The sequence below is a fragment of the Epinephelus moara genome, chromosome 8 (assembly GCF_006386435.1).
Source record: "Epinephelus moara isolate mb chromosome 8, YSFRI_EMoa_1.0, whole genome shotgun sequence".
Lineage (NCBI taxonomy): Eukaryota > Metazoa > Chordata > Actinopteri > Perciformes > Serranidae > Epinephelus > Epinephelus moara.
The window spans coordinates 31,089,408-31,104,212 of record NC_065513.1 but is presented as its reverse complement, the minus strand read 5'-3'; the positions used below and the strand labels follow the sequence as shown (position 1 = coordinate 31,104,212).

At 40.2% G+C, this 14,805-nt stretch overlaps 1 protein-coding gene across 1 annotated transcript; it reads left to right on the top strand.

Moving 5' to 3' along the window:
- The first annotated feature begins 1,299 nt into the window (after window positions 1-1,299).
- Window positions 1,300-10,399, top strand: LOC126394350 (major prion protein homolog). Its single transcript, XM_050051123.1, has 2 exons — window positions 1,300-1,419; window positions 5,777-10,399. Exon 2 carries the CDS (start codon window positions 5,784-5,786, stop codon window positions 7,002-7,004), a length of 1,221 nt encoding a protein of 406 aa, XP_049907080.1. The 5' UTR covers window positions 1,300-1,419; window positions 5,777-5,783; the 3' UTR covers window positions 7,005-10,399.
- The last annotated feature ends 4,406 nt before the right edge of the window (window positions 10,400-14,805 follow it).

The window sequence follows — 14,805 nt, the reverse complement described above, 5'->3', positions numbered from 1 at the left end:
TGACACACCCCACACACTTAAACATCAGTGCAGACCAGGCACCCCCCCCCCCTCATGGCAGCAGCACTCCCCAGTAGCATTGGCCCCCCAGCAGGACAATGCACCATGTCACACCACAAAAACTGCTCACGAATGACCCGAGGAACATGACAGAGCCCTCAAGGCATTGACCTGGCCTCCAAAGTCCCCAAATCCCAGTCTGATCAAACATCTGTGGGACATGCTGTTACCCCACCTCACAACCCACAGGACCCAAAAGATCTGAAGCCAACGCCCTGGTGCCAGGCACCAAAGGACACCCCCTAGAGGTCCTGTGCTCATGCCTTGACAGGTCAGAGCCAAGTCCGGTCCAAGGAGGACGATCAGGTTGGGATCTTGGGTATTTGGAGGCCAGGTCAACACCTTAAGCTCTTTGTCCTGTTCCTCGGGTCATTCTTGAGCAGTTTTTGTGGTGTGGCATGGTGCATTGTCCTGCTGGGGGGTCACTGCCATCCACCGTGCCGTTGCCATGAAGGGGTTTATTTTGTCTTCAATGCCGTTCAGGTGGGTGGAGCACGTCAAGTTGCCTCCACATGAATGCCAGGACCCAAGGTTTCCCAACATATAACCTAAAAAATAAATGTCAAATGTGTCAATAGATAAAGTACCCCACACTACCTGTCTTGTACTTTAAACTTAGGCAGACAAATATGACATGTATGATTTAGTCACTGTATACTCAGATATTAGTGCCTAAGTGTGGAAGAAGTATTTAGATACTTAATTTAAATAAAAGTAGCTCTTCCACAACACCACAATAAATAAAAAGGCTCATTACAAGTAAACAGAGGCATTATCAGCACTAGCTTACTTCAAGTACACAATGTACAGAATGTCCCCTTTAGATATCAGCTCGTTATTACACTGTATATTAACATGTAAGCAGCAGTTAAATGTGTAATCTGAATTTTCTACTGCTTTGCATCATATTTTAAAAAGGTTAATGTGTTTTGTTTGTTTTATCTGCAAAGTATTTAGTTTAGTTAAAGGTAGTGGAGGTAAAAGAATATCCCTCTGAAATCTGTTGTATAAAAGTACTTCATAATTGCAATTAAGTGCAGTACTTATGCAAATGTTCCTTTTTCCACCCGTGATACTTTCCATTAAACTAAATGCGTTTCATTTACGTGCAGTGATTTTCTGTATTAAGTCCACATCAGATTGAAGATGCTGGGAAATGAGTCAAGTGAGACCCCGCCCCTGCCCTCTGTTTCTAGGCGACCTGCATCCCTCGTGCCGCCTTACGTCATTTGAAACGATCCAGTCTCCAAACTAGAGACGGTAGAAACATATTCATTCATAACATCCCAGTCTCAAACACGACCCGGGACACTCAAGTTAGAATAACACGGGAAACAGCGTCCAAACAGGCAACACAAGGTAAGACCTGTCCTTTATTTAAAGTAACCGCACCCTCTGTATTTTAATGCTGGTAGGAAATAAAATGTTTTTACTTCACGCGACCATCTCTGCCTCTAATAAAACCACAGCTTAGAGCTAGTTTTATTACAGCATGTAGGTTATCTAAATTAAACTCCACATGTAGGCTACCTGACGCCATCTTTTAACGAAATAAAGGGCAGTGGCAGCGGTCAGGTCATATTAAACTAAGTCAACACAAGGTCAGTAGTATTGTCTGTGTTCATAAATAATCCCAGTTTGCTTTGTTGGGAACTTTCTTGTTGACGTGTACCGGAACATAATGTTCATTGTCGTCTCCATCCTGAAACCTCGAGGTCCTGTTGTTGTGTCCTGACACTGCCACACCTATTTTCTACTGATGTACTGGGCGGGTTCCCTTCAGACACAGACACGAGTCATTTTTTAGTTAACAGAAGTCTGAATTTAAAGGTAAAACTGGACAAATTAATGTTAACTAGCAAACAGATTGATTAATTATTGCATTTTTCATAATTATGACTTATGTATCCCATAATAGGAATCCTTATCAGAAAGAGGAGATGAGGATCTCATAGTAAGGGACTGTTCTTTACTTATCAGAGGAGGGAAGTGGCTGGGATGTGACCTTGTCTTTTCTTTTTCTTTTTGACCCTCTCCTAAGCTACATTTGTAAGCCTCCCTGATTGATTTTCCTTGGGGGAAATACGTGACCCTCCCGCCACCATAAATTAGTTGTAAGATTTTAAAAGCATATCATTTGATGCTTGAAATTTAAATCCTGAAGTTGAGTAAAACCTTGGTTTTTCACTCTTTTGTCGTGCATACTAGTTAGTTAGTACAAACTGTTTTAGGTAAGGTAAGGTAAAACTTTTGTGTCCCTGAGGGGCAATTACAGATACAGACAGTAGTCATAAGTAAAACAAAACAGACAGTACAATACATAACACACAGAATCCAGTTCCACACACTGTGAGGGGTAAATCATGGACATTTAGTGGTCACTGCTGGTTAAAATAAGCGATAGCAGACGGGACAAAGGACGATCTGTAATGCTTAGGGAGGCAAAACCTCTACCCTGATGGAAGCATCTGAAACTGAACATAGAGGGGATGGTGAGAGTCTGAGACAACAAACTGAGCGTTAGAGGTGACCCTCTCTTCATACAGATGCTGTAGGTTATTAAAAGTAACACCAGTGATCTTACAGCACAACTTGACCACTTTTTTCCAACTTGCTCTTGTTTTTAAAGGGTTTGGTGGTGGGTTGGTTAACACTGTTGCCTTCCTGGTTTGAACCCAGGGTGGGGTAGCCCCTCTGTGCGGAGTTTGCATGTTCTTTCCATGTCAGCGTGGGTTTTCTCTGGATGCTCCAGCTTCCTCACACAGTCCAAAGACATGCAGGTTAATTGGTGACTCTAAATTGCCTGTAGATGTGAATGATTGTCTGTCTGATAGTCTGGCGACCTGTCCAGGGTGTACCCCGCCTCCTGCCCAATGTCAGCTGTGATAGGCTCCAGCCCCCCCACAACCTCAAACAGGATAAGCAGTTACGGATGGAGACAACAACAGACTTCAAGAGGCCATCTAGGTCTCTGGACTGAGCCATGTTCTGATCGAGTTTGTCAGGAGTCACAGGGACGCTGCCCATTTAAAGGTCAATTGTGAGGATTTAGGGGGATATATTTGCAGAAACTGAATATGATATGTGGCATGGTGGTGCAGTGGTTAGCACTGTCGCCTCAAAGCAAGAGGGTTCCTAGTTGGAACTCGGTTGTGAGGGGTTTATTTATGTGCAGACATGCAGGTTTATTGATGTTGCCCAGAAGTGTGAGTGTGAATGGTTGTCTGTCTCTATGTGTTAGCCCTGTGATAGTCTGGTGACCTGTCTAGGGTGTACCCTGCCTCTCGCCCAATGTCAGCTGGGACACTTTATTCTGCATCTTATTAAAAAAAATCAGCTGTAAAATAAATACAAAATGCAACCATTTAAAGCAGTATGTCCCTCCCCTATGCTAAAACTTAAAAAAAAAAAGTCCCTCAACGGTGCTTAAAAAATTAAGCCTATCTGTAGAGTAAATGTGACAATTCATGAACATACCTGCATATTCTCAGAATAACTTGGTTGAACTTGAACTGTTCACTCAACCTATTAACCTCATTTATAAACACTGGGTATGCACAAAACGAGGCCCAAAAGAGGCGTACGCCACTTCCCACGTAAAATTTGTGATCTATAGAAACAGACTTGATGGGAGAAACTTTGACCCATGCTTACAAACAATTTGAAGATGGGAAATTGGTGATGCAGATGGTGAGGTGGTTGTAGAAATTGTCAAATATTTTTTGGCACACACCATTTTGGCTTTTGTCTGTACGTACATTCTTTAGCATGGGTCCTACACACTGTTTTATAAATGAGACACCTGGTCCGTTTGTTTTGGAGGAGGAAATGTCTACAAACAATTTGGCTCATGGTAAAAACCCGCTAAGCAAAAAACTCTGAAGGAATTCGAACTGGGAGTTCAAACTTGGCGCATGGGAGTTTTAACTGGTTGCAATTTGCATCATCACCACTAGATGGCACTAAATCCAACACATCTCAAATTATCAAACCCAATGAATCTGGGAAGATGTAAGTATGCTCACAAATAGTCACAAATAGTCTACAGGTGATCTATTAAACATCTATAGACAAAGCCAAACAGTTGAACTGTTGAATCTCAAGTAATGAGCTATTGAAATGTTAATGTCGGACTATCCAAAGTGCTACCATAATTTGATGTATCTAATTTATGTAACTTATCATGATTTCAGGCAATGATAAAAACACTCATTTTAGATACAAAATACTCTAAGACACTGATGTTAGTCATATAACATGACTATACATGAAGTCCTGCTCACTGATTTGCAACATAACCCCACAATAGCCTTATACACCCAGACATATTAAAGTGACAGCTATGATATAAACCAGTGGTTTCCAACTGGTGAGTCAAGGTCCAAAAGTGGATCGCAGGTCCATTCTGAATCGACCGCAAATGACTCACAAATGTGTCAGGTTTGTAAAAAACACACCTAATTTTAGAGTACAGTGATTTTCTGGTACGGAGCTTTTAATTTTAAGTGCCGTTTCCTGCTGTTGACTAACGCAGTGGTTCAACAACTGTTACAGCCCTGGGGTCCAGACTCCTCTTAGTCATTAGTTCAAGGTCTACACAGTTAAATACATTCAGCGTCATACTTGCGTTTGCCTGTGTCGTTGAGGCAGTTTGAAGTCTCTGTCAAGTAGATGTCCAGTAGTCACTCGCCTATTCGCTGTACTGTAAAAATAAATAAAATAGTGTGTTTTTTTTACAAACTTGACATGTTTGCGAGTCACCTGCGGTCCATTCAGAATGGACTAACAAACGGCTACTTAACAGAGATGGCAAACTGGCTCAACGACAGTATAATGCTGAATTTATTTAAATAATGATGAAGGAGAAATCTGGACCCTGTAGCCGGACCAGTTTGGAACCACTGGTATAAACAATACAGCAAAACCTCTAGACACTAGTCAGATTTATATATTTCATGGTGGCCTGTATCATAAAATAACAAATCTTTGTGGTTATGGATACAGGTTTGTGATTATTAGATTCTCTTATTAACATGGGATATTAAGCCATAATTATGAGAAAGAAAATCCCAATATTTTAGGCACTGAAATCACCATTTAGTCACCTGCAGTAACATTAAGATCGCAGTGTTCTGTGGTATTTCAAGCCAAGCTGGAAACCTATTTTGGACCGATAGCTCTGTGTTAAAACCATGCGGTGAATCAGGTGGTGCAAAATCACGTTAAGGCTGTCACTAAAATTAGGTGATTAAATGCTGTTTTGCTTCCACTAGCTTGAGTTTGTTGAATAAGTTAATATAAGACATGGTTTAAACAGTAGCCAAAATAGTTCGATTGCTTGCTCAGCTCAATAAAACTTGTGTTCAGTTTGTGTTCTCTTGGATGCCAAAGTTGCAGTGAGGTTCAACTCAAGGATGTCACTGCTTTCAGACAGACAGCCATCACTTAACAAGATAGATAGATATACTTTATTCCAGACTCAGGGTCCATAAAAACACACACAATACAAAAGATTAACAAACACAATAAAAAAAATGAAAAAAAGTCTAGTGACCTATTTTTAAAAGGCACTTATACCAGTGCTCCCAAAGCTGAGATGTGCAGCGTGTGTAAAGACAAGACTGTTTTAGGATAAACTGATAATATCCATGTATTTTATCTCATATTTTCCTCACCACCTTAATTTTTTATTGTCTCTCCCTGACCCTCCCTACAGGGTGAAGATGAAACTGAATTCATTACCTGTGCTGTGTCTGTCACTTATTTTGTTTCATACTCATTTTTCACTGGCCAAGAGAGGAGGAGGAGGAGGTAGCTTTGGGAGATCGTCCCACAGCTCAAAGAAGACCTCCACACCCAACCGAAGCAACACCAACAGTAATACAGGCAGCAGAAATAATCAGGGCTCCAGCTCTCAGGGTGGACACCCCAGACAACCCAATCAGGGAGGCCACCCTCAGCACCCAGGCAGACCAGGGGGTTATCCTGTCAAAGGAGGTTACCCCCGGCAGTCAGGATACCCAGCTGGGGGCTATCAAGCTGGAGGTTACCCAGCATGGAGTGGAGGTTACCAATATGGAGCAGGTTATGGAGGTGGATACATAAACCACAACCCAAACAACAAAGTCCTGAGTCCTCACTATGCTGGCAGCTTTGGATATGGGGGCTATGGCTCTATGGGTGGCTCTCCCTTTTCCCGATCAGTTCAGGGAATGTCCATATATCCCTCTGATAAATCCAGAGGGTTTGGAAACAGTGCGGTACAGGCAGCAGCTGGAGGGGCTGTGGCCGGGATGGCCGTGGGCTACGGGCTAGGAAGGTTCCAGCGTCCTCCCTTCCACTTCCACAACCGCCAGGAGGAGCAACACTACAACCACTATATGTACAGGACATATGGTAGTAAGTCTACTGATGCCAATGACTACAGCAGAGACTATACATACAGCAAACCCGATCAAACCTATGATAGCTACATGGACTCCTGCATGAAAAAAACGGACCTTCTGCCTGTGGCGAAGAAAAAAACAGCCGTCGCTACCACACCTAAAACTACCGTTCACACCTCAGCTCCAGACACTGGCACAGACAGCAGCACGACAGAGACCAACAGCACTGCAGCAGATAACTCCTCGACCTCTGCACCTTCAGCTCCCCGCCATCTAAATCCGCCTGTAGCCATTCCTGTGCCTCCAGCCTCACAGGCTGTCAGCAGTGTTGAAGACAATGACATAGTCAGCATTGTCGAGATCGGCTATCCAGCACTGATTGAGCAGATGAAGGCCAGGAAATGTGTAGAGATGTACATGGTGTACTCTGAGAAGTACTTGAAGAGAGTGGGCAGTGGAGTGCAAGGACTGGAGATGGGTGTCCGAGGGCTTTTAGCACTGGTCACCAGTACCACACTGATGCTACTGAATAGCAACATGTTCATGCTGCTGCGCTGAGGCCTTCATTAACACTGAAAGTGACGGAGAATGTGTTAAAGGAATTAAGTAAAAGGGTGGAAAATGATTAGGTAGAGAGGAACCTCTTACCTTTTTATGACTCTTTTTATTGTGTGTGGATTTCTACTTTCCATTTTTTCTCAGTAATTAGGCGTCATGTACATGCTCGACTGGGACCACATTGGATTATATCTTTGCACTATGTATTCAAGTAAAGTTAGGGAAAGGGTTAGACTAGAGAGACAGTGAATGCAACAAAGTGCACTTCTGGTTTCCTCCTCTGAAAGAGTCCATTAACGGTACTCTAATACTCCGAGCTTTTGATGTTGAACGAATTGGCCCATTAATGTCCATTTAGATTTAATTGAACATGCTGTCAGAGACACAAAAACTTTTTATTGTTCGACTGTAGAATAATGTCTGTGTACAAGTGATCAAAGCCCCCACAGTGTACACTCTCTAGCCACTCAGATTTTTTTTATTTAAGGAAACCTGTTTTTTTTATGTTGTTTTTACTCAGAGGAAAAAGCATCCGACAGGGCTGATGGAGTACAGACTCTGCCATGTGTAAGTGCTTTGCACTAATGGACATGTGCATTTAAGTGTGATATGATCATATTAGCTCCAGGAACATTAATGATGGAGGACTGTCTGATACAAGGACAGTTCAAAGAGTTGGAAAACAGTGAATAGTGATCTAAAACTATCAACTAATACTGGATTTTAACTTGTCTAATATTCTATTAGTCAACTATTATAAACATCTGTGCTTCAGACAGAAGTTTTACACTATAAGCATGACAGAGTGTTTTTAAAGGACCATATTTACTCATTTCTTCATAGCTTAAAACATAAATGGACTTTTAGTGTATAAAGTCCATTGAAATACAGAAACTTAAACCAAAAAGACTGATATTTTTATGTGTTGGTGCTTACTGTATTTAGATAAACAGACTCTCTTCACAAACAGACAATAGTATGCATGCTGTTTTCGTAACACCCCTTAAATTACTGACTTTGACATTGATGCAAAACAAAGTGCGCTTTTCCTGAATATTTATGAATGTTGTCTTAACCTTTTACCACGTGTACTGCCCTCTCCCTGTGCAGTGTGTGTATATTTTAGATATTTTTTTTAATACACTTACCTCCTTCTGTCCTTCTGTTACGCTTCCCTCCTCTGTAGCTTGTGATTGCAAAGTGCTCTTAAAGTGTAAAGACCCTCTAATGTACTAATTCACCTCTACTGAATGTTGTTCATCAGTTGAGTTTATGGTTGTTAAGCCTGCATATAAACATATGTAAAGTGCAGTACATAAGGTTTATATCATAATTTTTTAATCATAGAAGGTGACTACTTAAAAAGGTACTCTCTGGAGTTTTAATTGCAAACAAACAGTTCTTCAATACCTAGCTCATAATTCATTAGACATGCTCATCATTCGAGACCCAGTTATTATGAGAACTTGCAGGGTCATTAGTAACTACCTACAGTATATCTAAATAAGCTGTTGTGGGCTGTGACGTATTAGTTAAACAAAAACAATGCCAGCTTTGCGTTGACTTAAAATCCTCTCTTCAGCTTCAGCTTTGTCTTTAAAGGATAAACTTTATCAGTAACACTTTGTTGCTCTTGATTTCTCCATTTGTCACTGTGTGCATCTATTGCCAGTGGTAGAAGAAGTAATCAGATTACTTAAAGGAATGCTTCACCCACAAAATTACTATTTGAATATTAATTAGTCATGCCTTATGCCCTTGAATTCATAAAGCAAACTTTGTTTTTCTCACACGCCTCCATGAAAGAACAGCAACTTTTGAAACATGCATTTTTGCAAAAAAATAAATACGAAAATAAAAATAAAATAAAATAATGAATTAAATTAAATTAATTCAAATTAGATTAAATAGAAATAAAAATTCCTATTTGAAAACTAAACTGAATCCGAAGTGAAACTCATCTATGTTCTCTTCAAAGCCAATACTGAAGTTTTTATTATAAATGCATGTGTTTGGGAAATACTGAGTGTACGACTGGATAAATGAGACTTGGATTATACTGCACAAGGTGTGTGAGAGTTTGTAAATGGATGTTTTGATAAAGCTTGGCTGTTGATAAATGTGGTCCCCAGTCAGTCAATCAATAAATTAATAATTTTGCTGTTTTCCATTGAGGCATACGAGAAAAAAAAAGTTTTTCCTTACAAATTCAAGGTAGTGTCATACTGTACTTGGGTAGAACCCAGGACAATCTCATGACCCAGGACAAACACTTTTACAAAGTTCTTTTGGCCGCAAGCAGGAAAGCCATCACTCGGAGGTGGCTACAGGTGAACCTTCCTTCAAAGAATGATGGATTGCAGTTATTAGCGAAATTCAATGTGTGGAGAAAATCATATTTTCTTTAAGACTGCGACTCGATCTAAAATATTGGAAAAAATGGACCCTATACACAAAGGTATGTAACCTATTGACTGGTTAGTTAAAAAACCCTGTTCTGTACTGTTGTGTGGCTCCTACCAACCTAACTGGTATTGACTAATATACAGGAAGTGTACAGAGACTGGCTAAGCCGATTTAGGAAACCCCTATAATATAGAAGATGACAGTGTAGGTCCAATGTACTTTAAGTAGGGGTCCCAGACTGCCTGAAAAGCCTCTACTGAGGAGCAAAGCAACGAGATATATTCATTGGGAATACACTGCAAGAAAAATAAAGTTTAAATTCAAGGGAACACAACGTTTTGTGGGTGAAGTATTCTGTTAAATAAAAGTATCAGTACCTGAAAATACCCCACTACAAGTACAAGTCCTGCATTCAGAACCTCACTTTAGTAAAAGTATTTAAGTGTTATCAACAAATGTACTTAAAGTATCAAAAGTAAAAGTGCATCATGCAGAAAAATGGTCCCTGTCAATATTTTACTGCTTTATATAATGAAGAGGGTTTTTTTTCTGGACAGGTAGGGTATGAAAAACTGTAGTGCCTCTGAGATGTAGTGACCTAGAAGTATAAAGTAGCATGAAATAGAAATACTCAAGTACAGGTACCTCAGATTTGTACTCCATTAAATATACTTAGTGCTATTCCACCACTGCAGAGTGACGTCATGACCACTAAACAGGCGATTTCAGTGGTATCACTGAACAACAGTTACAGCAAACACTGTTTATTGCTTGTCCAACAGTCTGATTATACACCCCACAGTGTACCTTTAATGTGTCGTTACATGTATCTCATGTTATCCTGTGTCTGGCTTTGAATGTATCTGACAATACACATGTACTGCTGTTAAAGACATGTATGCATTTTACTGTGAAGGATTAACCCTTATTATGCTGCTGGAGCTTCTACTGTACACTGAGTGTTAACTCACACCTTGTCTTGTTAAGTAAACTCATAAACTTCACTCATGTGCATTTGTGGATATTTTATTTTATGACGTCAGAGACTTCAGAGTTGTGTGAAGGAGTTTTGGTGACATTGTGGTTAAAAATTAGAGTTATACGAAAGGTTTAATGAAGATCAAATTGATGACATAACATGACTTCTCTGAGCTCAAATTATTCAATGTGTGATAAAGCCTATTACAGCGTTAAAGGGAAACCACAAGAATTTTACAAAATGTAGCACCTATATAGAAATTCTGACTTTCAGAAACATTGGGTTAACTAGAAACTAACAGTCAAACAGAGTCACACAGAGAATCAAACAGAGTCAAAATATCAAGTTTGTTGTACCAGCATCTCATATAAGAAGAACTACACAAGGGCTGTGTCAACTCTTCCTGTGTTTCAGGTCTGAGCTTGTGAAGAAGCTGGATTATTGAAAGGCCCCAAGAAAAAAAACCCACCGGTGGGTGTTACAACAGTTTTAGGATACTACTGTAGCTGTTTTATTAGTTTATATTTAATATTAGATTCAATGTGTGACAATAACAGTAAAGAACAACCGATATAACCCAAATAGTGAACGTACTCACTGCAGGAAGTTTGCGTAAAATTAGTCATGTATGAGTTTTTAAGCAGGTTATTTCCTGTAAATGTTGCACCAGAAATGAGTTTAGGAACTTTTTGTACGATTCTCTGACTGGGTTATGTATTTATTAAGTGTTCCATTGTTTTATTAGCTCTTTGGTTGTTTTAACTGCCTATATTTCTAACACAGGACGAGGTTGTTAAGCAGAGCGTGAAGGTTCTGTGAATATAGTTCCCTCATCCTGTGAGATTTTTAAAAAGTTTATATCTTTAATAATAATGTAAATTTTAAAATAGCCACCAACCAAGGAACAAACCGAGAAAGCCAGACAAGCAAAGGAAATCCAAAAGATTAAATAAATGGGGAAAACGGAGAAAAAAAAAAGGAATAAAAATAAATAAATAAAACAATTACAAAAAAAGGACGACAAATCTATTAACTTGTGCGACATAAGTGGGGGAGTATAACAAGTTTCACTACAATTTTTCAGCCTCCATATTTGCTACAAAAGTAAAAAAAAATGGTTGCCAGGTGGCAAAGAAACGTGCTGTTGATCGGATTTTCTCCAATTGTAAATAATACATATTGTCCTTAATCCAATGTCCATATGTTGGAGGTGAAGGGTCCTTCCATTTACACAGGATGAGCCAGAACAGAAAGAGACAATGTTCGTTTGGGCTCTAAATTAGCATCAAGAGGGGTCACTCCAAATATTGCCGTAGACATGGATGGGGCAACCAGCCATCCAAACATTTTTGAAAAAGTTTTTACTGTTTTTTTTTTTTTAAATAAATCTTACAACCTGTAAATTCAAAAAGGCCTCATGACCCCTCATGGAGCTTTGATGACCCCTCACGAGGGTCTGGACCCCCAGATTGGGAACCAGAGCTGAGAGGAAAGCGAACCTGAGCTGTGGTGTGATCTGATCGGCTGTGATCTCATGAAGCTGAGACAAGAAGCCCTACTGCAGGCTGTTAAATGTCAGCTGACAGGCTGAGTCATGCAGCACTGCAGACACTCAGGGTTTCCATATGTTGATTAAATAACAGGCTTAATGGAGGTGGTAGATTTTATAACACAAAGTGGGGAGTTAAGTTGTTCTGCTGCATGTTGCTGCTCTAAGAGGGGTTCATATTGTTTTCAGTTGTGTCTTTTAGACAGGGATGGTAGGGTACAAAAAATATACTCAAGTAAAAGTACTATTACTTTAAATACCTGTTACTCAACGGTAAAGTACTTCTATAAAAATGTATTTGGTTAAAAGCAAAAAAGAAGTCAGTTAAAATGTACTCTGAGTAAACCATACTGCATTACAATGACAATAGGCTATGTATTTGTATCATGATTATGATTCTACTGTAAAGATCACCCATTGACTGCAAAATAAACAAGAGCATCACACCACCAAGCTCTACAGAGGGCCCTTTGTGCATACAGCTGACTATTAATTAAACAACAACAACCTAACCGGTAGAAAACCTCACTTGAATTAACTCAGACAAAATAAACGACAATAAATAACTCAACACCACAGCTGGTGCAACAATAATTAACAAGCTATGGAAATTAATTAACCTGGCTCTTCTTGTAGAACAGCAGAATAAAACATCACCAAAGCACCAACACAGAGATGTATGAACAATCTAAACTCAGCTGCAGCCACAAGTACACATACAGCAAGAAGAGCAGGCGTTGTGTGTTTCCTGCACTCACACACCACCTGCTGATTACATACAGGTGTGTTTGATTTGGATCATAATCTTTGTCGACCTATCTGGAGAGTGAGTTCATTGAGTGTGTTGTTGTACTCACCTGTCTGAACATCATTCTGTGAGACGTCCTCCTCAGTCCGCTCCAGGTTCAACTACTCTGCTGGTGATGATATAACCAGTCCACTCAGCCTCTTTGTCCCAGTATAACCAGTTCAATCAGCCTCTGCACTCCTCAAATGTTTGAGCTGAATGAAGCTCTGTAGTCACATCAGTGATTAACAGTCACAAACAGTAAACAGCCCTCACACTCCTCCCTGAAGGTAAAAGTTTCTCAGTGAAAGTCACCCGTAGAGCCAAAATGCACCTGCTGCAACATAATTGCAGGTGTGTTTGATTTGGGTCACTCAGCTGTCAGCCAGGAGGTGCATTAAACCAGTGATTAATTAAAGGAGCAGTGTGTAAGATTTAGAGGGAATTAATGGCATCTAGCAGTGAGGATTGCAAATTCCAACCAGCTGAAACTTCTCCTGGTTGGAATTCCTTCAGTTTTCATTGTTCAGGAGGTTTTTAACAGGTGCTGAATTATCTGCAGAGGTCTCCTCCTCTCAAGAGTAGACAGTCTGTTCCAGTAAATTCACTGAATGAAGCAGTTTCACATTACAAATCAGTGTTTCTCCTACACTGTGCCTCTGGTCAGAGATGGACGACTAGTTCAACACCTGCTAATGTGTACTCACCTTTTTTCCTCTGATAAGTTAAGATACATACATTCAGGAGGCTGTGGCTCAGAGGCAGAGTGGGTTGTTCACTAATCAGACAACCAGTGGTTCAATCCCCAGCTTCCTCAGTATCCCTGGGCAAGATTCTGAACCACAAATTGCTCCCAATGGCTGTTCCATTGGTGTGTGAGTGTGTGAATGGTTACCGAGTAGCAGGTGGCACCTTGTACAGTAGCCTCAGGCACCAGTGTGTGTGAATGGGTTAATGTGACATGTAGTGTAAAAGCACTTTGAGTGGTCAAGACTAGAAAAGCGCTTTAGAAGTGCAGTACATACATACATAACTGAGAGCTGAAATACCTATAGAGGTCTCTTGCTTTACAAAACACACAGACTGAAATGGTGATTGAAATTGGTAAATACATGGAATAAAGCAGTTTCATGTAAAAAAAAAACAACAACTGAGAACCTGCTTCCTATGTAGATATCAATAACTCATTCTTAGGTAACAAAAACACCAGAATTCTTACTTTCAGGTGATTATACACTAAAGAAAACATACTAATTACTTTACAATCCATTTCTACCAATATATCCTCCTAAATCCCACACACTGGGAATAAATGCAACCTTGATTTTTTTTAACTAGGGCAAGGTACAGTAAATTCTAAACATACCCTATATCGATGTAATCCTTAAATTAATGGCATTGTTGTGCACCTCTTGTATTGGTTACTAACTACTGGCAGATGGTGCCACACCCAGTCACTCAGCCTGTGACAGTAAACATCCAACAGCAGAGTGTTTCCTTTCTAGAGCTCTGCCTCTGATCTTGGTGATCCTCTGGTTCCCAGGATCCCAAGTGGATTGTAGGTCCATTGTGAATGGACTTGGAAGTGCTGCTTCTTGCTGCAAAGTGATTGACAAACAGACAGCTACTTGACAGAGACAGCAAACTAGCTCAAAGACATGACCAAATCCAAGTATGACGCTGAATATATTACACAGTGTGGACCTTGAACTCATGACTAAGGAGAAACCTCATGGCTTGACCAGTTGGGAACCATTGCCCTAATATGAAACTGCTTTATTCAGTGTTTTACCTGTTTAAAGAGGTAGAGACCTCTGCAGATAATTTGGCTCCTGGTAAAAACCTCCTGAACATCTAGATCATAAGTTATCAGAGAAAAAGGTGAGCACACATTAGCAGGTGCTGGGCTAGCCACCTGCCTCTTGACGAGTGGAACAGGCAGCGTATGAGAAACACTGATTTGTAATGTGAAACTGCTTTATTCAGTGTTTTAATGGTTTTTATTACCCAATCTGTTTGTTTCAGAGAGGAGGAGACCTCTGTAGATAATTCAGCTCCTGATAAAAACCTCCTGAACAAT

Coding starts and splice junctions, on each gene's coding strand:
- LOC126394350 (XM_050051123.1), top strand. CDS start 5,784: ATGAAACTGAATTCATTACCTGTGCTGTGTCTGTCACTTATTTTGTTT.